Here is a 27,089-nt window from a genome sequence, read left to right as displayed (position 1 = left end):
CTCAAACATCGAAACTAATTTTTTACCTAAATTCGAATAAATATTTTATTTCTCATTATTAACAACGAGGCACAGCCTCTATAATCTAAAAATAAAATCCATATTTTCAAACGTAACCACATTTATAACACCTGTGTGTTTCTACTTCATAGTCAACGTCTACAGTACACTACCGATGCACGATTAACGTGCAATTAACGGAAATATTTTTCATCTTACCACCAACTGAACGCAAACAATCAGATTCTTCAGTCCAAAATGAATTTATTTAACAGTTCGAAATCGTAGATTCGGTTTTCTGTCGCATTGTTAGAATCATTGTTTTGTCATTCAGGTTGTTAGTTGGCAGAATCGGTTTATTTCAAATAGTTCCTGATTTCTACAAAATAATTTCCATTTTCTGAAATATCGGTCTTAAAAATGTCTAAATGTCTTTTCTCGAGATGAAAGTACTTCAATGACTTCATTTAAAGCTGAAACAACCAACTTAAACGTCAAATTAATAGATCAACTTTCACAGTACGACGAATGCTTGCCCCGAAGTAACAGGCACTCATGATCGAATGCTGCCACCAAGCCGATCTGTTCTTCTGCCTATATTTCATTCTCGTTCGTTAATTTACATGTATAGTCGGCAAGAATCTGATGTCGTCGGTACAGGGATACTTTTTCAGTAAATGAACATGAACACTATCTGCATGAGAAATGAGCTTAAAACATTCGGTCATGAGTGCCTGTTACTTCGGTACAAGAATGCAATGTGATAGATAGACTTGAGGTTTTAGTCTGATTCTAAAACTGAGACATATGAACATTGAAATTGACTTGTAATCGAAATGAAATTTATATTACCGTGGTCGGTAGAGTGCTTCATAATCGAGAAGACTCTGGTTCAAATCAGGTTAGCAAATTCGTGAAATTCGTGAAATAAAAAAATTCCTTCTCAAGAGAAAGTAGGACGAAAATCATAAGTATGTACTCGAATAGTGTTTGCAACTAAAGCCAAAACGGATCCACCATGATCGATGTAGGGAAAATTATGAATTGCCTCAATGGTGTGACACTGTTCACGCAATTCACATATATGTTTTGTCTAAGTGACTTGGGGTGGATTGCCTTGACAGGTCAGGTCACGTTAGAAAACAATTCTAACTCGTGCAGTATCCAGACCTCATTCAAACCTGTAAAGTCTCGTTTTTGGTAGCATGGAATTTTCATGCAAAAATTTTCGCTTAGCGTGTCGATTAGATTCAATTGGGTATCAGGTAAATTCCAGATTCACATTCAGGAAGGACTCATCTGTTCTGGGCCTTATTTTCTACCATAAATCAAATATTTCAAACGACAATTCTACCAATTATTTGGTTCATTCAATCAATAAGAGTGTAAGGGTTTTTTGGTAGACAATTTCGAACAACAGTCTCACTCCATGTTAATATGGAGTCCTTGTCTTCTATAGAAGTTCTTATAGATTAAAGAGTGAGGGAAATTATTGGAAAAGTGAGGCTGTGATTCGGCTGTATCTAACAGGAAGAGTGTCCCTTAAATGAATTTTCATGTCTTGAGGCGAGAATAGCTACTTTCGCCCCGCTAATGAATTTCAATCAACTTTTGCAACCACCTTGTGCATGAAAAACACCGAAGGCAAATAACTATCGATCGAATCCGAGGGGAGGATATTTGTAAATTTCGTTGACAAAGGATTTTCGAAAAGACAATCGTCTGAGGATTTTCCTATCGTTTTCCAAGGATCTTTTACTGATTCAATTTTCAAGAATTTATTTTTTTGATTTGACTTTTTTTGAGCTTTTTTTATGATTTTGTGGAATTTGTTGAAGATATGGAGATTCTACGAATTTGAGGATTTCGTGAAAAGGATTCTCTTTGGGCTGACAAAGGATTTTCTATGAAAATTGCCTCTCGCTCGAATTCATCATCCGAAGTACTTTCTGCACCGTTTCCGTTTTAAAATGTTTTTCTCGGTTTTATTCTTACGTTGCTACATTAAAATATTTGACTATCAAAATAAGAATGTGATTGGTATAAGTCTTAATATCTAAAATTAATTTAAAAAAATTGACGAAAATGTCTAAAAATGTGTTTTTTTTTTGTTAGAGTGTAGACATTTCGAAAAGTGTGAGTGTATTCGGTAAATTGCTAGTGATAAGAAAAACAAACTCCCTGACTGTGACGTCATGTCTTAAAGTTTTCATAAAAAATATAAAGTTTCGGATTAAAAAAATAACAGGAAAAAACTCAGTGCTTAAGGCAGTATATCACATTGATCTGAGGCACTCGTCCAAGTTTCAAATCATTTTCATTTTACTTCGTTTCACAATTAGCAATTTTGTTCGTGAAATTCTAGGCTTTGGACCTAAGAGTCATTATTTAAGGAAAACGTTTTCTCATTTTTCTCTTATTTTCCCATATTTTTCCTAAAACCATTTTCGGGAAAATTAGAAGAAAAAAAATTGAGAAAAAGTGGGAAAATGTAGGAAAAATTGAAAAAAAAAATGGAAAAAAATTGCCTCAAAATAATCCTTGACCCCGTAATTTGTCTAAGCTTCGAAGAACATCTTCCCTAATTATCGACATGTTACCTCAGAGAAATATTAATTTTGAAGCTCGCAAGTTGCTTCGAATCTCTTAAGAATACGTAGGGAACGTTCATAAAAGACGTCTGCATTTTTCAGTGTTGTCTGCAAATTTAAATCATCATAACGAGATCAGTAAGCATTTTTACATGACAACCTCCACATTGAGGGGGTTATTGTCAGAAATGCTACATTTGACGTCTAAAAAGAGATTACTTATCGATCCATTGATGATTGAAATCTGACGGCAATACTGAAAAAAGCGGAAGTCATTTATCCGCTTTCTCGATTTAAATGAAATTTCCCGCTTGAAATCATGAACGGCTGGAAAAAGTGTCTGAAATCGAGTCGACCTGACCTACAGTCGACGTCAGTGAAATTTAGACACGAATCTACTTCAGCTAATTTCCACGCGCAAGGTAGAAATTTAACGTACGAGCAGTATGAACAGTTTTGTCAGTATGAGTGGGTCAGCTGAAATACAGCTGAAGCGAATGTATGCCAAGATTAACTGACGTCGACTGTAGACTGGAAAGTACAAAAAATGTGGTTGTTGAAAGGAAAAGGCCTAGTCTGCCAAAATTTTCTTAGGTAAAAGAAATTGTGATTACTCATGCTTGGTCAAATATCAGCTAAAACTGTGACCAAGATCTTGATAGTCACCAAAATCTTGAAAAAAAATTTCTTTTGTGGCAGTAAAAGGCGTTCGGAAGGCGCTTAGGGTGCATGGTATCAACAATCCAAAACTTCATCTCGGTTGAATTCGAGAACTGAAATTAGACCTCAATCGAAGCCTGTACTGTTAAAACAACAATCTTCACAATGGTATCGCTAGACATTAACGTAGACTGCAATCTGGCTCTCAACGATCATTGAAAAGATCTATTTTTTCAGTTGTGGTTCCTTTTGTGCTATAAATCACTGAACGAAATTGCTAATGACTTGAATGGACGAGGTGACCCATTTATGAAAATCTTATTCGTTTCTTAACTTCTTAAAAACAAAACCGACGATGGAATGACATTAGTTAAACTTAAACATTAAAAACCAAGCGGGGTAAATATACCAACAGTCAAATTACAGAAACAAACAGATATCCGTGGAATGCTGCCACGCCTAACATTATGAATTCAGATCATGTACACAACCTACTCCACTAAACGCTTAATTACTATCACTGTCATCGCCACCGCGAACAACGCCTCCCCGATTCACCATTACAATTTCATCTTCACTAGCGTCCTCATCGTCTTCTGTATCGCATATCGGTTCACGTTCGTCATCGTAGTACGGCTGAAGATTACCTTCTGCAAAATGGTTCAGAAATCACCATGTGAAGACAAAACTCAATCTTCAAATTCTTACTCTTGATCGGCGTTCGAAACAGTTCCGTTTCGTCCATTTCGTCCTCATCTTCGAAAAGTTTCTTCATTTCGCCGCCCTTGTGTTGCGGCAGCACCGAAAAACTGTAGTACGATCGATCCAGCTTTCTGCGCTGATAGAATGTGATGCTGAATGCACAGCAGGCAATTATCAGCACGCCAAGACAGCCGACTGTTACGACGAACAAGAGTCTGGGCATGCCCAGCACGTTCTCATCAACGTCCAAATGGAAAAAGACATCCTTGACTGAATCATGATCGTTGGCTATCTGAACCGTTCTGGAAGCAAATGTTTTCTCTCTCGTTAATTTGCAACGGTCTTCGGTTTCGAGTAAAATTTACCTCTGACTTGAAATGTGTCCCGACGATTCAACCTGAAGCGTTATGTTTCCAACGATTTTTCCTATGTTAATGTGGAAGCTGCCCAAGTGATCGGCCAAATCGAATAAATTCGTGGCCGGATGGATGACTGAAACCTTTGCATATTTCAGTGGATGGTTCATGTAATCGAGGACGTAGCCTGAGGAAGTAAGGGAAATTGTATGTCAAGCATAAAGAGGAATAGATTCACCTGCATTGCAGGTCCTGCAATAAAATGAGATTTTTTGTACAAAAGGGGACCTCACCTTTAACAACATGGGTCGCGTTAACATCATCGTTTTTCCAGTCCACAATGTAGTCCTTATCATCGCCCGACTCCAGTGTTATGTTGCCCAAATCCAAAACCCGATCATCCGGCACGACATATCTCAACATTTTTGTCGCAAACTTCCGGCATTGAATTTGAATATTCACCTCGCCTGGTGGCAGCACAATACGGAAATGTGCCAGCTTCTTGGTCACCGAATACTCCAAATCTATTCCTTCATTTTCAATGACAAGTTTTGCGTCGTGTAAGGGTTTTCCAGCCGAATCTTTGACGTAGCCTTGAATGCCGACCTCGGTTAGCTTAAGGAAGTTCAACACCTTGAAAATGTTCCGTCGCCAAATCGTCGATATTTCAGCATCTTTCGGCATCTTGCAACAGTCCAATTGGAGCGTCAACATGGGCACCTTATACAAATTGTAAAATTCGTTGGTGAGACGTTGTAACGCATCGGCATGGTGTTGCCGGGACGGATTCATCGTGCATTCGCGGGTCATTGTTTTAATTTTGTGTTCCTCATCGGCCTTTTCGATTTTCTGGGCGAAATGTGAGAAAATTGACGCTTTTCCCGATGGTATTTGCGGATAGACAACGTCGTGTCCACCAGCTGCGAACGACAGAACTAAATCAAAGTCTCCGTCTTGGATCATCTTGAGGTAAATCATTTTCATTTTGTCATATTCCGGACTCAAAATTCGGTCGGCCAGCTCGTCGTTCGCTGAGATGTCACACGCATCACTGTAAGGGAATTTATTTGTTGTCGTATCACAAAGAGAATTGCATGTTGCAACACTGAAAATCTTACGTCATCGATGAGAAGCGCAGATAGATTTCCTTGAAATTGGGAGTTAGTGGCGCGAAATGCAGCACAACATTGTCCAGTAAGAGTTTGTACGGTGGCTCTTGAATCTTATATGCCGCAATGATGTGCCGCGCCAGGTTCATTGTAATCTCACGACCCAATGGTGCTGTATCAAAGAATGAGCCCAATATCAGCACATGGAGTTTTGTTTCCTCTGATGACTGTAACTGCGGATTCAGAGAACGGAAGAATATTGGTAAGATATTTTGTCTGATAGGCACAAAAACCATCAGAGATGACATTTTCAAACTCCTGTACATCAACTGATGGTCAATTCTGTCAGGCTATATCGACTTGTCGTTAGACCAGACGGAGAATTTTTTTTTTTAATTTCACTTACATCCGAGGTTACTTTTAACGATGGCACTACCATGGACACCTCATTATCATTGGCATCGAATGCCACCAGATTATCCTGTTCCAGTTCAGCCATTTTCGCTTTAATTTCATCGTCCAAGTGATATCTGAAAATCGTTTTTTCACAATATACTCCGGAACAGACGGATATCGGTGTTCTGTCTCACTATACCTTGTTCGTATAACGTTGTCCAACACTCGATAATCGTAGGCAGATGACCAATGCTGTACATCGTCACGCATTAACGTTATATCATGCAGCGTGGAACCAACACCGTCATCCAACACTTCAACTTCGCTTACGTATAAATCGTAGCCGGGTGCGTCCACAGTAATATTGTACTTTCCAGGCAACGTCAGTTTGAAATAGTCTCCGTATTCAGAGCTGTACGTAACGTGTTTGATGTCGTTCAGCGTAATCGCAGCTTTGGCAATTGGCGTTCCAATGGAGCTTTTGACGAAACCGTGGATGCCACGATGCACCTGCTCAATGTATTTGACTAGTGGCTCTCGATTGGCAGTCCACATATCAGGCAGTTCGTCTTGTTTCGGAAACTTTGAGCAGCCCGTTTCTATTGTCAACTCAAAGCAACCAGCTGCCATGTAGTTCCAATCTTGCATTCCACCCGTCACTGCATACCAAGCAGCTCCATTCGTTATACCATCCTTAAACTGTTCCTTCACAAATAGCGGACAATGTTCCCCCTTATTCATTGTAGAATGTGCCTGGAAATGGAAAATTAGATTTTTGTGTGCAAGTTGAACCACATACGATACGAACATCTGAGTAAGTCCTGGCCAAATACTCGAACATTTTGTTGTCTTCAGTTGGATTGAATACGGTAGCAGGATCGTGAGTTACCATGAAGTCCTTGGCAGAGTCATCGAACGGATAGTTTGCAACAAGGGCTCCACCATGCAAATTGGCTGACAAAACAAATGGAGTCGATAAAGTCCAATTCATGACTGCCTGCGTTTCCGGTTCTTGATGCTCGTTGAAACGATTAATGCCGTACTGGTCGGGGAAATTTCGGTTCAGGTCAATATTGTGCGCATTACCCCTTCCAACCGCACTAGTTTCATCGCCTTCCTTTGACATCTCGTAGCCGTCCGGATTCATACTCGGCATGATATGTATTCGCGTCGAATTGATCAATTTGGTTATGCGATCGTTGAGTTTGTAATTTTCGCATAAATATTTGGCCAACAGAAGTAACAATTCCCGGCCAACCACTTCGTTACCATGCATATTTGCAATGTATTTGAATTCTGGAACACCGGGAACATGTTTGCCGGGATTGGTTGAAATTTCCAACACCCACAGATCACGAGACTGAACACTTTTCCCGATCGAATACAATCGAGTAATTCGAGGATAGTTGCCGTTCAAGTCCTTAAGCAGTCTGAATAGAGCCAATTATAGAGTGGACTTTTGATTACAAAATTCTCCTCACGCACTTTCGTGTACGTTACCTTTCCATGCTCTTGTAGTTGTGATGCACAAATTTTGTGGTTGAAGTGAATCCGTTGTTGTCGTGATTAGCTCGAATTGTGATTGGATGTCTGTATGGGCCTATTAGGAGAAAGTTTCCGGGTTTGAGTGGAGTCGCAGTCAAAAATTAAGAGACAATACCGAAGCAAGCAACTAAAAAACAATTCGCAATTGTGCCTTTAATCGACTTCAAGAATGTGTCTCATATACGACGTCCAGAGTATTTAAATTCCTATGTTTGAATCCCTTTCCTTAGTCGCTTTTTGTCCAGAAACATTAAACAAGACGTAATTTCTTTGTAGGAGTAGAAGCCCGTAATTCCTTATGATCTCTATTCTTTCCTTTCTCTAACACAGAAGCCGCGTCGCCTATGAACAGCTCAACCTTTTGGCAAAAAAAAGTCGGATTGGGATGGTCTAAAAAGAAACTGTGATGACTAGGGATACCTAATAACGTGTAGTCTTACGGCTAGTGAACAACAAATAGCTCAGGCTAGCAAATGTAGTAAGTCCAGAGGCATTAAAATGGAGTTGTAAAATGGAGGATGTAATCATCAAGTTACCAAAGTCGTATTTCAAGGAGGTAGTGCCGGACTGGCCCTATGGGCCCCGAAGGGCCTTTTGATTTTTGTATGGATACATGACAACGAAGGGCTTTTTTGAGCCAGTCTGGCACTAGAGGTAATTGAGTAAAACCGTACGGATATAATTGAATTATCCAGTCTATGCGGAAATATCGACAAATAGAATTGTTAAAAACAAGGATCTGTTTCGAAATTTTTAACCGAGGATAAATTGCTTCCAGAACAGGGTTTTTCGGACCGTGTGACATGATTCTCCTTTCAATCTCTTAATGCTGAAATGCCCTCAAAACATTCAAATGGCTTAAATTCGTCCAGACTACCTGAACCCAGTGACTATTTTTGTGAAAACATTTTCCAGAATTTTTCTACATTTTCCTTAATTCAGATTTTTTTTTGCAAAAATAAAGGACAATATGGGGAAATCAGGGAACATAGGAAAACTCAAGAAAAAATTGGAAAATGTTTTCCGAAAAAATCTCCATCCGAACCTAAACTCAATTTTTCAAGTTCAAGCCGGATTCAGGTTTGCTAAAAAGTAACCTGAGCTTTACATAAAAAGGTTTTCCGGTCGCTAATTAGGAAGTCAACTAAATTAATTCAAAAACTTGTCGTTTGTCAGTAAGCAGCTAAAGCCAAGCACAACAACTATCTGACAATAGTCTTTACTTAAAAACCGGCAAGCAATTCCTTGGTTGGTTCATAGGTTGACTAATCTGCGGTTACTGCCTGTTTTATAGAAACATTTCATGAAATTTCCGGAAAAATTCCAGATCTCGAAGAAGTCGATTTCTACAAAACTAGGCTTAACTGCCATCAAACGCTTTGAATTTATGAAATTTTAGTGCTTGGATTTAAAGTTGCTAGTCAAAGTCCCTGTTCCGGAAGAAATTACTGAAAAATTGTCAGAAATAAACCATATTCCAAAATTAAATGTTATTCTAAATGCAATTGTTATACTTAATTGTGATTATACCCAAGCTGCGTACTACGACCCCGTATATGAGCAGTTATTTTAACGGATGAAAAGCCTATAAGTCCCATAAATTGAACATACATTTCCAAATGATCAGACACAAAACCACAAAAGCTTATGCAATGCACAATAAAACACTGAAATTGATTTTTGTTTGTTTTTTTAACCTTTAAAATTTTCTATTTTCATATTTTCTTTCTTTATTTTCATTATTATTCACAAACATTTTTTCGATAGATATAATTGTTCTGATGGTTTCTATTCCGTTTAATATATATTTTACACATACACCCATAGATTGATTACACTAATAATTTTGTTTATTGACTGTGTGCTATATTAGTCGCAATTTTAGTTAATTCCTTTTTAATTTAAGAAAAATATAATTATTCTGTTTGTCATCAATTCATTGCATTATAATGGTTAGTTGGTTTAAAACGTGTAACGATATTTTATACAAGAAAATATATTATTTTATGCAAGTCCTTTGGTCTACCGTGTTACGCCAAAAAAACGTATCGCATTTGTGTCTGTGCTTTCACAGAGCTTTCGAGAGCTTTAAGCTTCTTATATATTCAACTAAAATATTCCACTTTTCCAATGGAATCCAAAAGACGTTCAAAACTTTCGAAAGCTCTCCAAAGCACACATAAATGTGATACGATATTTTGGCTTAACACGGCAGTAATGTTATCGATGGTTGAGAGAGTTGCGGGAAATAATTGAAAACGATTCAGTGTAACTAAAATTGTAGACGGAGAGTTCACCTTTATATCGGTTAAGCCCACGAAGCCTATGCCTTACAGATTCTGATTGATTCAAACGGTGTCCGTATAAAATACTGATATAATACAAGTGGCATCGGCCCGTTCCTATCCATCTCAATCAGTTTAAAGTTAAATGCATAGTAAACCAGATAAGGGAGCACAACATCTGGACTTGAAATTACGAATACGACAAAATATAGTCGAAAACGGAAGACCACAGAGTTGAGTCCGGAGTCTTGTTTCCTCGCTTAGAGGATAAGTCTAGCAGATTTTTATAATGTCGGTTCAGTGTCTACCACTGAAAACCAAGCAGTTACCATTATTTCCCGCAACTCACTCGACCATAGTATGAATCTATTTAAAAAATTTATTTCAGCAGACGGCGCAATATACATTTTACCGTGATCAGACAATGAAATGATTTACCGATAGGAAAATGCCAGTCATCACATGATCAAACCAACGAAAAAACAGTTAGCACAATAGGCCCAAAAGTGGTATCCGTTCGCTTGATTTAAAGCACCGTCAAAGCCAAATGTCTTTGATAGGAGAAGCGCTCTACAGGCACGAAAATTATATTCGTTTGAGATCAATGATGATCAACGATTTGTTAGTATCGCCAAATTTAGATTTTTAAATTATCACTTGCTGATTAGCCTCAATCTAATGAACTTCTTTGGCCATGCCGTATCAACAGGGACTCTTACATCTATGTCCAGTCCATCACATGGACAGCAGATCTCTTTTCTAAAATCTCAATATAGTTATATAACCTGGCGACATACATTAAGTACATCCACAATTCAGTGTTGCCAGTCAGAGTTGTAAATCAAAAGGTATGCACTTCGAGAAGTTACATTTTTTGCTAAAATTTATTGGGTCTATTTGAGGGGGATTTTACATTTCCCACCACAGAAATGCATACTAAAAGAGTTATGTACGACTTTAAACTTGTATGACAACACTGAATCGCGGATGTAATTTATGTATGTCCACTTTATACAATCGGTATACACTCGGTGTTTGTATGACTAGTTACACTATTTTTGCTATCAACATCATCGTGACAGGTAAATTATTTTGTTCATTTCACATAAGCTTTTTGTTTTGTTCAATTCATTTGTTCGTTTCGTTGCCAATGTTTCGTGTCGCTCTACCACTTTACATATACCGCTTTGGCCGGTCATACAAAAAAAAGCCGAACACAATACAAAATGTCTTGTTCAAACAATACAGAGCGTGGGAAGAGAGCCATATGGAGTTATTACAAACATTTTTTCATTCCCCTACCCACCCAAATGGGTAAATGTCAGCTTTTGATGTTTTCCCAATCGTACGACAGACTTCTTCTTGATTGAACTGTCACTAATTGACACTAATTCGAAACTTTGACGAAGAATTAAAGACATTTTGTGCCTGATTTCTAATAAATTTCGCAGTAAATTAGTCCCGACCCAAACTATTTGCCAATTACGATTCTGTCAACCCTGATTTCCTATTTACATTTAATTTAAGCAAAAGAATAAAATTAAGTACAAAGCTCCCTACAACTTGCAAAAAGATGTCTTTCCCATCGTTAGATTTGAAAAATATTGCATGCAGTCCTCTAACTGTGGTCGCACCCGAGTTTCCTGAGCTTTCCATTTTGTCGGGTCATGGGTGGAATAACTCGAGTATTCGTCAATCACGAGGAGTCACAGCTATAACTTTTTTGAAAGCATCAATGAGTTTGGTAACTATCTACGACTTCTTCATCTTGAAGAATTCACAACTGTCGAGGATTGGTAACTCTCAAACACTTATAACATGGGGCGTTGAGCTTTCGATGAAATTATTGTTGAAGAAAACAGTTGCTATGGAAACGGTTGCTACTGATACCCAGGAGGGTGTGCCGTTTAGTAAGCCTATTTAAAGTTGAACTGTTCAACTTGAACGAAAGCTACAATTTGTTATCTGGCTACCTTAAAGGATTATTGCTTCCAATGAGTGATTATTCTCAAGGAGCCGGTACTGCATCAACTGTTTCAGTGGGAACGGTTGCTTGGGAATCATACTTGTTTGTATGTCAGAAAAGTCATCCGTATTCAACGTTATAGTTATAAGCGGCAAGCTGGACAATATTTTCAAAACAAAAAGTCCTTTTCATTTTTTTGTGTTGTGTTCGCCTTCTCTTCTCCCAAGCAAAAGGATAGCAGATGGCGTTGTTTCTGGGACCACCAGAAGTAACGCCATCTGTTATCAGTTCTCTGAATCTTTCACTTCAATTGAACGAAAATGTGGTGAAATGATAAGCTTTAAACGGTCCGAAGACTGTTTTTACTTTAAATCGTCTTCATTCCAAGCATATGGAACAGGACACGAAACAGTGGCATAAGATCTTTGTTAGTACAATTGTTTCTTTAAGATTGCAGGACCCAGTTACGCTTATGTACTAAAGTTTGTGAGATCTACTGTTACAAAATAAGTATCGGGGAAAAAGGTTAAAATTTGTATTAAAACAATAGAACGCGAGCGTCCATTGCGAGAGCGAGAGATTCTTATTAATTTCTGTGTCATGCAAATTGTGATGATTTTATGTTTTAACAAAGAAATATTTTATTTTTTTACTTTGACTTGTGCATGAATGTGAAATAGTTAATTAAAAACCGAACATTTGTGACATTAATAAACCCCGTTCATAATGCCTCATTTGGCCACCAAAAAAATTAGTAAAACTACTTGGCTAGGGTAGTGATCTTAGCGTAATTGAATGGATTGATAAGTCTATCTCTTTGTGTCTTTTATTTACGTTCCACCTTCACCAAAAACTAAAATCCTTTAACTCTAATTTGCCTGATTAAAAGTGCTGTATAGTATAACTAGGTGTAAGTTGATGTGTTGCATTTTAAAAAATACCTTCGACCGAATCGGACGGCTTCAACGTAAAGTCGATTCGAACCGGTTCATCTGTTGTTACTGTAATTGTTTGAATTGGACTCGGTTCGTAGCTGCGAGAACAAAAATCAAATTTCAAAATTAAATCATAAACAACCGGTTCAGCTCAACTTAAGTAAACCCACTCACCCGAAAGCAATGGCCTGGATATTGTACTGTCCCGGCTTCAATAATCTCCAATATTCACCACGATTGGTCGTTCTGACCGTTTTCTGTTCAATGCCTTCGACCAAAATTTCGGCATCACGGATCGGATACCGATTCAAATCGGTCACCAGCCCCTTGACGCCCAAATGCACCTGCTTCATGTACTCCAGCAAACTGCGCTTATTGTTTCGCCATTCTGTGGCTAATTGATCGGCTTTCGGGAATTTGCAGCACGACAACTCCAATGTGATTTCGAAGCAATTCGAGTAGACGTAATTGTAGTCCTGCATTCCACCTGTAATACGAGTTAATGGTTGGTTATAATTACAAGGAAAGTTGATTTTTTTTTGTCTCGATCACAAGTACAGAAACGATTCGCATACCATTCAGCTCGTACCAAAATGCTCCGTTTGTTATTCCACCCGGGAATGTTTCATTGCACTCATGACCATTTCGCATAAGAGGATGATTTTGCGCGTATGTAGTAGCCAAATATTTGAACATTGGATCATCGGGACTGGGACTTTCTTCACAACAATCGTGATGGCGACTGATCAAAAGTAAAAATTTTGATTTTTCCATTGACACCAGTAATTTAGTGGCACTTACATCGAGTTATCATACGGGTAACTGGCAACGACAGCACCGCCATGCAAATTTGCAGACAAAACGAATGGATGTGTGTTTATGAACTGGATCAGAGCCATGGTTTCCGGTTGCTTTCTCGACGATTTGATTCGTTTCATCATTGTGCTTTCGAATCGATCCGGAAAGTCGCGATTCAAATCCACTCCGGCGGCATTGTTTCGGCCATAGTAATTGCGAGGAGACTCACAGCTGCCCTCCTGCAAAGATTAGGCAGATTAGGCAAGCGTTCAATGTTCCTCCTACTTTCACGAATGGGTAACGATAATCAATCAGTCAAACAGAATAAGAGACCATGAGAATAGAGGTGGGTTAGAGGCCTTCTACTTGGACTAAATCGGCAAAATCGTATTCCAAACAGTGAGATCTAGTTGTCAAGAACTGAAAGGTCGACTTCGGGACAACGAATTAACTTAAATGCTAGAGACGGTTAGCTAGATACAACGAGGCAAATGTATAGTTCTTGTTGTCAGGTGTAAACCCTAACCCTACTCGGAAAACCTCTAACAACTTTTCGCAGGACAAGATGCTATGAGTCATACAAAATTGACTTTAACTTTACGACATGCGCACTGGTCCCTGTTGACTTCCCCAGAGTTGGAACTTGTAGACAATGGCCCTTTTACACTCACAGTTCTTAGTATTCACGCATTGTCATTGGAACAGCACTAGGTCACTACTTCATTGGAATAGGGCGAAAAAGCTTTTTATAGCGAAAGGGATTTTGGCACTCGCGTTCGGCTAGCGCCATTATATTTGTTTTTAGTGCGATGAGTTCTACTTAGGGCTTTCAAGGCATAGTTAAGGGTTTCTTATAGACTTAAATTGAACGAATCTGTTGGCTTATCACCATTTTACTGTTGCATGGGCAGTACATGCTCTCATTATACTACATGCAAAATGTCAGGATGAAAATAGAATTGAAAACGATTATTCGAATGTGCAAAATCCAATAATGTGTCACATTTGCATTCCTCTCTCGTTTCTCAATGAACGTGAATATGCTAATCTGCCCTTTCAGCCGATTCCATTTGCTACACGATAAATTTTCACCCACACGCAACAGAGTTCCAATAAATTTCGCAATTTGGTATGCAAATCTATAAAGCTTTAAGCTTCACGAATATTTTGTAATAAAAATTCACTTCGAGTGAAAAAGGTGTTGATGACGGTAATGCCGTTATAGCATGCGATGGAACTCAATAAAGAAAATTTTGTATCGTACGACTCACTGGACAGAAGAAAATGTTGTCGTTTTGCTTTCATTATATTTATGAAGATGAATGAAATGCAAAAGCAGACCTCAAAAGCTTCAACCGAAATTTATACGACAAGGAAATTGATTTCATATCTATACATCTATAGAAGAATGGTGTAAGGTGCAGGTGTATGGTGTAAGTTATTCCATATGGGGTTCCAGCTGAGTGTGAAAGAGTTTTTCTGGAATCCAACTAGATTTCACTTCGGTTTGGTACTGATTAATTGCAGTCGGGACATAGCCCTAGAATTTGAATGAACGAGTGGATTAGAACCGAACAATGCATTTCAACGCTACCCTTTTGATATTGCGAATAAGTACAATACAACCCTGTGCAAATCAGTATACTTTTTAACTCGCTTTTATTCGTAAGAAGGACGGTCGACCAAGGACAACAATAAATCATTTGATGGAAACGTTTCTATGTTTTGACGAAAAGACAGTCTTTTAGTGTTACTAACGCGAGAGGCATGGCTTTTATTGACACCGTACTGGCAGAATCGGCAAATTGAAAGTAATTATCTTGCCTAAACTTCTAAGGTAATTACTCCCAAGATAGTGCGAAAACTAACTCCTAAGCCGCGTTCCAAGATCGGTAATCACTGATCAGCCTATTCTGAAGTTTGATGGTGTCGAGATCAAAGTCTTTCCCTCAGTCAAGCAGTGCCGGACTGGCTGTTGTATGAAGAAATTTTTCATAAGACCCGTCGTTGCCATTTCTTCATACAAAAATTAAAAGGCCCTTCAGGAATCGCCCGAACGCCCATAGGGCCAGTCCGGCACTGCTGTCACGTGTCTCGGCTTGACTCTTGATCAGTTCCTGAGTTTAGAAGAACACATTTCGCATTTATACGAAACTGCTAGGATTTTTACTTTTTATTTTTATCTAACGAATGTATAAGAAACAAATTAACGTAGCTCCTCAGAATTGTTTGCATACTGGAGCTACGCGGATCATTTGTAATCGATATATTTTTACGGAAAATAAATGAAATGAAATGAAGCACTAATTTGCCTTACCAATGTGAACAGTTATGGCCTGAATCGTAAGTAAGCGAAAAAAGCGACCAGCTCAAAAACCATTTCTACCTCTGGAACCATTGAAATGTTTGGACTGACCTTTTAGAATTTCGATCAGGGAATTTTTTTAAAATTGTCGAATCGAGTGACTAGGCAACATTTCAAATGATTTGGTAGGCGAAAACAGACTGTGATTAAAATTTCACACATTTCCATACCATAAGACCAGTAACATACGTACCGGTCTAAAAATAAATTTCCCGGTAGACATTACTGGTCTATAATTTAAAAGAGAAATTCACAACAGCCAGCGAAGTGATTGTCGTTTTTCCATTGTCATTTGTTATTCTACTTGAAGAGAGGAAAAAAAAAACGAAACCAACAGTCTAATTACGACTATCTTCGCAACATGAGACCTTAACCTTCCGGACAAAAAGATTGAACGATAAAACAAAAAGGTTTACGCATCAAGATTGCGAATGCATTTCCGAAGAAATTCTTTCGCAAAATTTATCTTTAAAAAAAAATTGAAAAAATGCAGAACCTGTGTTATCGCCCATTTCCGGTATGATAAACGCAAAAAATATTTTTAAACTCAAAATCGTAATCAATAAATGGCATCACCAATCACCATGGACACTTTGACGTTGTTTCCCTTTTTTATCTATACTCATGATAGCCTGTTGTGACTAATGGAAAGAGCAGTAAATAATTCATCGCACCATCAATGAAAATGATAACTATGCTGATAATGGCACTTTTCATGTTCTACATTATAATGCACACGCACACGTAGACGCGTGTATTTTGCTTAACAGTCTAGATAACATATTGTACCATGTTAGCACCATACGTAACACAATGTAACGATAGTGTGTGTCACTTTATATCGTTCATCAAAAATCGACTAGGTACAGCGAAAAAAACACAGCAACACTCACTCAACCTCTTTTGATGTTAATTAACGATAAACGATGTAAATGTACCTAACATACGCAATCACTCTCTTCGTTCAGCATTGTCACAGCACTGTGTCACCGAATGGAAAATGTTTTTTTTTTCTGTTCGTAATTCTTACCTGCGAATTTTCAAATCCATCTGGATTCATTGACGGCATCAGAAATATGTCTGTGCTGTCCACCAATTTTGTTACTTCAGCTATTTTCCCGTAATTGTTTAACAGGTACTCGGCCAAGTAGACCAGCATTTCTCTACCAACTGTTTCGTCACCTTTAAATTTTTTGATATTAAAGACAACCACGATTTTATGTTCATGTTATTCGCAAGAAGAAAAATTACCATGCATATTGGCTACATATTTGAACATGGGCACCAAAATCGATCGTTTGCGTACATTTTTCGTGATTTCGATTACCGTCAAATCACGGCCCTCGTAGCTCGAACCGATTGAATGGACTCTAGCTAGATCGGGATAGTCTTTGGCTAACTTAGCAAACAGATCCTGTAATTCGCCTGTGTTGTGGTAGTGAGCATTTTGCAGAAAGTCTTCATTTTCCGGAATGGTAAACGCAATGGTTCCGAGCACAAGACATAACAGTAGCACTACACTGAATTTGCCATATTTAAATCCCATTTTGCGGATAATTTCGTGTATTATATTCCGACCGCGCTAATGGTGGCTAAATAAAACGTTTCTCCGCTTGGCGAACTAATTTTGCTAATTTAAATCGATGCAATTTTGGTTGGAAAAAAAAGAAAACACAAAAACACTGATGATGACGACTTTAGTACGACCACCACACAATCAACTCAACGTGAAACTGTATTTATCTCGACTTGACTCTTTCTAATGAAAAAATGGTTTACACAGCAGCGTTGTGTACTGTCAATGTAGAATGTAGTAAAGTGTACGAGCCGTTGCGTAGCAATTGAAATTTGAATAAAAGCGGAATTTTTTTTTTTTTGATACCAACATTGAAAAATGATACTTTCGCCCCGCATATGAGGGGCGAAAGTAAAAAAATGCATCCCACGGGGAGAAAGTACTTAACGAAGAGCGAACGCAACTGAACGAACAGCGAAAGTGACTGACGTCACAGAAAATGAGAGAAATGAGTCGAGTTGTCAACAAAATCCGCTCATATTATGCAGAATACTTTGATCAAAATTGTAAAACACTGTGCGCCAGTGTTCTTATTGAAATTAGCATACAAAGTTGATACTTTTTGTTACTGAATGATTTGTTAGTTATATCTTAATTTTTGTGTGTGTTATTGTTGTGATGGCTAAATTATTAAATTTTTCATATACCAGGGGGCTGCCGCCCCCTGGACCCCCGCATTTTCTGGCTAAATGCCTTTTTATTTCAACATTTTGTTGCGATGTTTGCGATACGTATCAATTTTCAATGTTGGTATCAAAAAAAATAGTATGAACGACTCGGGGCAAAAGTAAAAAAATTCAACCTGTGCGATTAGAGCCCTTGCCTTCGGCGCGGGCTCCAACTCTCGCACACGGTTGAATTTTTTTACTTTCGCCCCTTGTCATTCAATGGTTATTTGGATCACAAGGGACGAAAGTAAAAAAATTCAACCGTGTGCGAAGTTTGCAGCCCGTGGCCGAAGGCCAGGGCGGCAATCGCACAGGTTGAATTTTTTTACGTCGTGCCATGTGATCCATACAACTTTTCATTACAATAACTACGAAAATTTTAATTTGAGCTTCCTAAACACGTTCCAACTGATGAAATTTACCGAAATATGCTGAAATATGCGGGGGTCCAGGGGGCGGCAGCCCCCTGGTATAAGAAAAAATATTAAATTATTGACAACGTTCTTTTCTATCACAACAATCACAGCGATCACAACGACACCAGACTGAACACATGTTGTTGCTGTCATTTACTTTCGCATCTTCGTTTGAGAGCCGAAAGTACTTTCGCTCCTCTGTTGTTGCTGTCATTTACTTTTGCATCCTCGTTTGGGGGGCGAAAGTACTTTCGCACCTCTTGTGATGTCGTGGCTTACTGAGAGTTGAATTTTTAAACTTTCGCATCTCATTTGGGAAGCGAAAATTACAATTTTCGTAGTTAGTGTAATGAAATGTACTATTGTTCTAGTGGTGCTGTTCACGCATCGTAATATTTATCAGTTCCTAATGGTTTACGCAATTTACTCGTTAATGCCCCGTAGATTGAAAGAGAAAATCGAGAAAATCTTTATTTCTCCCGAACTGAGACACATCACACCCAAATATCGAAAAAGTAGATAGACTTTGTCGCTAAAATAGATTAAGATTGGTTCGTTCGGTATGTGTTTTTTATGTAGATGGAAGCACGGTTTCGGTTGGTTTTGAAATTAAGTTTCTCTATGTTGCCTACATTGCAATGTCAGGCATGCGTCCAAGGTCTTTAATTTTTACTATATAGGGAAACAAACTTTTTCACCAAGCGATCAACGTAATTTCCCAATTGGAATATCTTAAAATTGTCAACAATGTGTGGCAACGTACAAAAAACAAAAATCAAAACCCACCAGAAATCCACCTGTCAACGGACAATCCAGAAACAAATTCCTTAATCTATTGAAAGACGAATCTAGAACTCAATAGGTTTGTTCCAAGGCTGTGTGAATTGTCAAATTTCATCCACAGAACCATAACCTCAATAACATTTCTGTATAAATCGCGTAGCCGACGTTGTTTGTATGAAATATCACGTAAGCGACGTTGACAAACCTATAATAACGGAGTGGTCTTGTCGCAAAAGTGTAAAGTTTGTCTGATCTTACCTTAAGGAGCATAGGACTTTTGAAATCGGTCAGCACTCACAGGTCATCCCCCACCATCATGAACATTTTATTTGTATGTTAAGAGAATATTTTTGTTCTATGGGTGGAGCATTGGCAAGACTTACTTTTTCCTGATAGACTTGAATCAATTTTCCGGCGTTGAATTTGAACTCTATACATATCCCCAACCGTGGGTAAGAAAAGAGATCATTTTCTGATTTTATGAACCCACAACCGTTTACAAGTGATGGTTGTTGCAAGGTAAGATGGAATTTATATTTTGGGTTCAGTGGGGTTCAATGCATATTGCAAAGGCGACATCGTTCCTCATTTGCCAACGACAAGTGTTTTCGGAACCGATTTTCTTCGGAGAGGCTCATCAATCATTTTACGAAGACCCAAACTGTTCTATTTCAATGGGGCCATTGCACAGTGTGCTGGATCATTCTACATTTTGATGTCACTAGGTGTCACATAGTGGTCTAGGCCAACCATTTCAGCTCTTATCTCTACCATTCATTCTAGGTCTCCATAGAGATATACCATCACCGCCCCAAAAAATTAAGATTTACAATTACAGTTAATGTCAAAAGGTTATTGGCTAAATTATTTCCACCTCTTCCAACGTCATTATCTTTGAAGAAGTGTATTATCTTTTCGAACGATCTGTCAACTGTCGTTCCCACTCCACTGTCTTCCCTACGACACTCTTGATAAACAAATAATTTTGAACATATTTGCTGTTATAAAACGTAGAACAAGGATTTCGTTTTCAAAGTTTTGAGGACCGCAGCAGGTGACATACAACATTACAATGTTGGCACAATTCTTTCCATAGCACTGCTCCTAGCATTAACATGTATGTATTAATCGTGGTGACAGGTGCCATATAGCGTATACTATTTTGTATGGCAATTTTTTCCACATGTTTTTACAATGCCAAAATCTGTATTCCACACTGTTCAGTTCTATTTAGAGTACCACTCATGCTTGAAGTGCGTTGTCAAACGGTAACAAGTCTCCAAATGCAAGGTAAATATAGTTTAGCATTATTTCATATGACATTACCTCTACACAATATTTACCTTGTCCAAATGTTCATACATGTAGGCTTTGTACACCATTGGACATGTCGAGTTGACACTCTAACTTAATTTTCATACAATCACAAACACCTCGCCTTAATACATTCGTTCATGTGATAATATATTTCTACTCGAAGAATTGGATATGAGTCTATTTCTAATTGAAGAATAGAAATACTTGCGAAAAAAAGGTTCAATAAATGGATGAAAAATTGCGGTCATTAGCAGACAACAATACAGTAAATCTAATATAAATAAAGGTCGAATCGGGCAGTTCTTTGCCTTTCCAAATGTTTTAATTATTTCAATTATTTAATTTAAACATAATATAAAGTTCAATCCACGGTTTGCGCGTCATTATAATTACCTCTGTGGTATTTGCATACAATATGAAATCAAGTGTGGATAACGGATTATCATGAATTATTTTTGATTCGGAAGAGTGTAGAGTGCTTCGAATCAGTATCATAAAGTGCAAAATTTGCAAACTTTAGATGCCTCTGTCCTCTGTTGCATAAATCGTTGTGTGAATATCGGTGCAAAGTAACACAGATAAAAATTTGGGTTTAAAATTGGGGATTACGACCGAATCTTTTTTGGGATTAACAGTAATTTATATGGTAGCTTTGTATGGCACAATTGTTTAACCCCACTTTTAATCACAAAAGGATTCGGACCCAATCCCTAATTTTTATCTGTGATAAAGAGTGATAAAGTATTTTGCACTCGATGTCATAAATAACCTTTTTGAGATGCAATTGCTTCAAAATACAGTCGGCGGCTTTAAAATAAATGACGTATTTTATTTCAGCCGTTTTTGCTTCCGATTACGTCCGCAGTTTCAAATTTTTATTTTGATGAGTGGAAAGGTTTGCACACTCGTCAAAATAAAAATTTGGAACCCCGGACGTACTGTACTTTAAGAGCTTCTGGTCGGTAAATGCGAAAATGAGCACATTTACCGAGAAGAAGCACGTAATAGATGAGCGCTGAAATCGAATTCGTTAAAAAGGCCTTTTAGCATAAGTTAGGAACAACGTTTTTCCTAAACGACGTGGGAAATAAGAGACGAAGTCGTGATATTTCGACACTAGTTACGAAAAGTCTTGTTGCTAACTAGTTAGTAAATTAGGCGTTTTTGCTCACTAGATGTAAGTTTGTCGATACGAGCGAGTTCGGCAACACATCGTGTGCACAAAACCCCACCATTTATAACTGATTAGTTAAATAGCTGCTGTTCGTGTCGTTGTGGATAAGGTCAGTGATTTTCGCACTTTACCGTTTAGGACTCCTTTCACATGACAGTTGGTTTAAAACAATGAAAACTCTGACTCTTTTCAATTGTTTAAAGGAACTGCCATGTGAACGGAGAGCTAAACGGCGTAATTACGTGGATACATTTAAAATTAGAACTGACTTAGTTTCGTATAATATGTTTCCAATTATAAAGAAACCTTGACCTTAGGTCAACGTAGTTTCACCATGAAAATTTAAAATTTGCTTTCAAACACATGAAATTGGCCCGTCAATACAGAGGTGGTTCAAGCAATTCTCCAATTGATGTAAAAATATTATGCAAGTCAGGTTTGTCTATTTATTTCGATGATAGCAAAAATTTGACTTAATTCCTTATTTTGTACACATCGATTCAAAAAATATGACTTTGGCAGAATATCATAAATTAGAGGGATTCTTTTGAAAAACAGCCTGCCGAAATCGGACACATTTTTCAGTGGATTTTTCGTTATGTGCCTGGATCCCTGGAAGCCAAAACCAGTTTCAAAAAAAATCGTCTAAGCTTGTGTGGCTAGGGAGAGGTAGGCCACGAAACGTACAAGGTCGTGTGGGGTGTCATTAGAAAGGTAATTCACGGCGTAAGTGCGGTCGAAATTCAAAATCTTTCTCATGCAAGTCGTTCTAACGCAGCGTCATTTTCATACAAGGGGGTATATTCTGGGTATATTGGGTCATGTTGGGTTTAAAATTAATCCACACTGAGTTGAAAGTATGGGTAAAAAATGGATAATTTTGGAGAACTTCTAACAGCTCCCGTGCATCCGCAAAGCAGACAGACTAAGGTCACGTACGCAATAGATATCACATTCGTACGGGCCTCAGTCGCAGCAAATGCTCCGACTGTTCTGATGGATCGTTCTTAGTACTCTTCTGTGAATGAATAGTAAAGAGTAGGAGGGACAAACTAATGCAGCATTGAATTTTCACAATCAATTCACGCACCCAGATGCGAATTGTAGACACAATAATTCTGCGACTATTTGCATTCTAACTTATTTTTATAACGAAATAAATTTTGCGTGAAAGACTCGATGCGGCACTGGATGCACGTAATTCAACAAAATTATTCTGTGATTTGGGCAAAAATTAAAATAAAAATTTCAAATATAATTCAAGTTGGTTTAAGGAACTCATCAGCAGTGTAATAAAGATTGTCGTGGTGATAACGCGTGCATGAAATCGCTACCGAGCCAAAACGCTACATTATTATTATCTTCAGAAAATAGTTAAATTTGTGTCATATAAAGATGAGTGTAGCGTTACTTCGTGGCTATTATTCCGTGTTGGCTTTGCTGTTCACAATTATAACTGGGTTCACATGGCCAATAATTTTGCTGCTTCAGATGAATTCATTTACTCGCGAATGGTACTACTCGTACATCTTCGGGCTTATTTGCAGATTGGTTACAAAATCTGCAGTCGCTCCCAAACAGAAAATGTTCAATGCGTTGAACGAATATTGTGAAGAATTGGCACCACCGGAAAGTGATAAAGTGATCAAAGTTTTAGAAATCGGGCCGGGTATCGGCGACAACTTTAAATTCTACAAATCGCCCATCCAACTGACCACAATCGATTTAAATGTCTTCCTCAAAGAGACTGCAGATAAATTGTCGGTAGATTATCCGTTGGTCAACGTTGTCGAAAGTCAGTTGGGAAATGCTGAGAATATGACCTGTTTCGAGGACAATTCCTTCGACATTGTTTGTGGAACGCTGATAATGTGCTGCATCAAAAACAACGATGCCGCTCTCAATGAGATTCATCGTGTTCTGAAGCCAAACGGTCGATACTATTACTTCGAAGGAAATCGTATGCAACCGACCCGATCCAAAGTAATGCGTTCCCTCGAGGTGGTTCTTTCTAAAGTTTGGAAATGTTGTGAGTTTGGCTGTAAGTTTCTGCAAAACAATTTTGATCAGAAATTAAAGTCGTCCAAACTGGTCACACAATGGAATGTAATATATGAGACGCCTGAATGTCCCATTAATCACGAGATACACTACGGTTGTGCGATGAAAATTTAGCTGCAGCTTCACGCAACAGATTTTTTTTACCTGAAAGTGACATAAAATAAAGTTTTTATCAATTAAAACCAAACCATTCGTTAAATATTTTGTTTGTCTTTAAGATACAACATCTCGAACACGGGGTAGACATCCGAAGTCTTATGGACATGCGTTTATTCGTAGCACCCCACAAAAATGATTCCTTAACTGATGCCAGAACCGGAGTGGCTCGAAAATACCCTTTAGACGATGTATGAAGTCAGAACGTCAGATCTTTCGCCGCTAAATGCAAAGACGGTAACACTATCGTTAAATGTATAATTGTTGGACTGCCATCTAAAAAATAATTAAATTTTGACCTGGCGCACGGCAGAGTAAATTAAACCAGGCAGGGGCGCTTCATTCGAGTAGGGACCAAGGTAGGAACCTGAATTATCAAGAAGCCTTAGTTTTTGCGTTGAAATTATTCAATTTATGTCAGTATGTATGAAAATTAAGTCCCTTATTTGACGTTTCGAAAATGAACCGCTCCTGCCTGGTTTATTTTACTCTGCCGTGTTTGGCGGATTTTGACAAAACATAATGCCAGTGTGTTGCGCATGATCTCAGGCCTCCGTTAAAATAATAAGTTTTTCAATTAAACTTATATCTGCGGCGCGCAGAGAGATAAAACTTTAAATTTGTCTTTCTCATTGATTACATTATGATTTAATAGTATTATCGCTCAGCAGATATAAGTCAGATTTAAAAACTTATTACTGGCATTGTTATAAGTCGAAATCCCTCAAATCAATTTTTTTTTAGATGACAGTCCACCATTCAGCGTGATTCAGCGTTTGTGTCAGTGTCTTTGCATTTAGCGGCAAAAAATCGGACGTTCTCTAATAGTTAAATTTTCAAATTTATTGTTGAAAAACTCTGGATAATCTTGCAGTTTTCTGGATTTATCTGGATTCGTTTGAATTTGGTAACAACTACACAACAAATGATAAATGTGCGTCTGGGAAATCCTACTTTAAATATGAAAAAGAAACTTTGGACAAATCGGTGTGCCATTTATTCGTACGTACGTAGTTAAAGACCCTAGTTATCGTTTGTGTCCTAAAACCTCAAGGTCCATACGTAGATTTTGAACTGATGGGCAATATTGATCGAGGCACGCGTAGTCTCTAAGGAAGTCTCGAAACCAGGGCCTATAATACCGAGAAATATTTCTACAAATTTCACGAAAAAACTCATTGTTAACTTTTTTAGTGAAATTTTGAGTAATATTTCTCAATATTAGACCCTGACCTGCAGACAGAACTCATGGTTTACACTTGTGTAAATTCAATGGTGTGACGTTAAAGTCACAAGACAAAACCAATTTTACAAAGAAAATATTTTTTTTAGAAAATAATTTTGAAGATCGGAGAATATAAGTCGTAATATAAGTAATGTATCAAAAATATAAAAACCTGAAATTGGCTCGTTACTGCAGAGGGGGATTAAGCTAATCTTCAATGCAAATCAGATTTGTCTCTTTATTTTGAGCAACAGCAATCGTCGTATTTGATTCCTTATTTTCTACACATCGATTGAAAACTATACTTTTTCATCCCTTGGGTCGAGAGTAGCTGCTTTTGCCCGCTAACGAATAGGAAAAGTTTTTTTTTTGTGAGAATTCATTCAACCATTTGCCAAAACATCGTCATTTGTTTAACAGTTTAAACTCTAAGTGTGACTGTTCGCTTCTAACATGCCACATTCATTCTATTCTCGTAGACAATGTCTAAAAATCGACAGGTTGAGGAACTATTCCAACGAGTTCTTTAAACATGCGAACACTATTATCAATATATTGTGGATTTGAGCACTATTTCACAGGACTCTCAATGAGTTTGATTTTTAAATTTCGTATCTCAAAAGACCGACTCGAAAGCAGTGCCATCGCTGATTTTTGCGGTAGTGACTATAACAATTTCCACAACCAATACTAGTTGCTAGTTTCGGGAAATGTCAAATGTCGGTGTGGTTTTACGCAGACGATGTGTTGACATACTCGTCTGCGGCTCGTATTGTTTATCTCACATCGGATACGTAAAGCAACTTCGATTCGACATTTCTTACCTCGTGCATGCATTGTACGCACACAGCATCGGCACCTCCTCAAGTGCCTACATCTTTTAATTAAATTTTCACATATATGCACACTAGGTAATAGTATCTCGCTCCGCTCGTAAGGAAAAACAACATTTTCGCAAAAAATGAAAAAATTGTATTGTGACACTAGGTTGCAGAAATGGTTTTTTTGGTACTCTGTTATGAATGAATAGTGAGGAGATTCGGCACTGGAGGTGTGTGTGATTCAACAGAAGCATTTAGGCAAAAATTTGAATAAACATTTCAAACATGAACTCCTTAGCAGTGTAATAAAGATTGTCGTGGTGATAACGTGTACTCGTAAACGCAACCGAGGCAAAACGCTACATTATTATTCTTCAGAACGTACTTTCGCGTTGATTACACTTTTATTATATTAAGATGAGGGTAGCTTTAATTCGTACCTGCAATACCCTGTTGGCTACGATATTCACAATTATAACTGGGTTCACATGGCCAATAATTTTGCTGCTTCAGATGAATTCATTTACTCGCGAATGGTACTACTCGTGCTCCGCCGGCCTTACTTGCAGATTAGTTAGAAAAGTTATAGCCGGTCCAAAACAGACAATGTTCCATGCGTTGAATGAATACTGTGAAGAATTGGCACCACCGAAAAGTGATAATGTGATCAAAATTTTGGAAATCGGTCCAGGTATCGGCGACAACTTTAAATTCTACAAATCGCCCATCCAACTCACTACAATCGATTTAAATGGTTTCCTCAAAGAAACGGCAGATAAATTGTCGGTTGAATATCCGTTGGTCAACGTTGTGGAAAGTCAGTTGGGAAATGCTGAGAATATGACCTGTTTTAAGGACAATTCCTTCGACATTGTTTGTGGAACGCTGATAATGTGCTGCATCAAAAACAATGATGCCACTCTCAATGAGATTCATCGTGTTCTGAAGCCAAACGGTCGATACTTCTATTTCGAAGGAAATCGTATGCAACCGACCCGATCCATAATCATGCGTTCCATTCAAGTGGTTTTTGCTTACGTTTGGAAATGTTATGAGCTTGGGTGCAAATTTATGCGAAACAATTTTGATCAGAAATTAAAATCGTCGAAACTGGTCATAAAATGGAATGTAATATATAGGATTCCTGAATGTCCCATTAATCACGAGATACACTACGGTTTTGC

The 27,089-nt window shown here is 38.0% G+C and overlaps 1 protein-coding gene across 3 annotated transcripts; it reads right to left on the bottom strand.

The window, feature by feature from the left end:
* Nucleotides 1–421: 421 nt before the first annotated feature.
* Nucleotides 422–17,461, bottom strand: LOC119084248 (carboxypeptidase D). Of its 3 annotated transcripts, none has more exons than XM_037194150.1 (16): nt 16,960–17,461; nt 16,739–16,890; nt 13,347–13,582; nt 13,121–13,287; nt 12,720–13,032; nt 12,552–12,643; nt 7,315–7,414; nt 6,623–7,244; nt 6,014–6,567; nt 5,825–5,948; nt 5,428–5,651; nt 4,603–5,360; nt 4,319–4,496; nt 3,960–4,255; nt 3,757–3,901; nt 422–432 (listed from the first exon to the last, which is right to left on the bottom strand). In XM_037194150.1, exons 1-15 carry the CDS (start codon nt 17,252–17,254, stop codon nt 3,759–3,761), a joined length of 4,254 nt encoding a protein of 1,417 aa, XP_037050045.1. In that variant the 5' UTR covers nt 17,255–17,461; the 3' UTR covers nt 422–432; nt 3,757–3,758. The 3 variants fall into 3 exon arrangements, with proteins under 3 accessions (XP_037050045.1, XP_037050046.1, XP_037050044.1); XM_037194151.1 differs by lacking the exon at nt 422–432 and adding an exon at nt 2,047–2,056; XM_037194149.1 differs by lacking the exon at nt 422–432 and having other exon boundaries at nt 3,551–3,901.
* Between the last annotated feature and the right edge of the window lie 9,628 nt (nt 17,462–27,089).

This window comes from Bradysia coprophila, unplaced genomic scaffold, assembly GCF_014529535.1.
Source record: "Bradysia coprophila strain Holo2 unplaced genomic scaffold, BU_Bcop_v1 contig_732, whole genome shotgun sequence".
NCBI lineage: Eukaryota > Metazoa > Arthropoda > Insecta > Diptera > Sciaridae > Bradysia > Bradysia coprophila.
Note: the sequence above shows the minus strand (reverse complement) of the source record. Positions and strands in the feature narration are given on the sequence as shown.

Bases quoted from the DNA above. Each gene is read 5' to 3' on its own strand.
- LOC119084248 (XM_037194150.1), bottom strand. From the start codon at position 17,254: ATGGGATTTAAATATGGCAAATTCAGTGTAGTGCTACTGTTATGTCTT. The intron at 13,288-13,346 runs GTAAGTGCCACT...ACTTTTGATCAG, and splicing joins TACCCGTATGATAACTCGAT to TCGCCATCACGATTGTTGTG. The intron at 5,652-5,824 runs GTAAGTGAAATT...CTGAATCCGCAG, and splicing joins CGTTAAAAGTAACCTCGGAT to TTACAGTCATCAGAGGAAAC.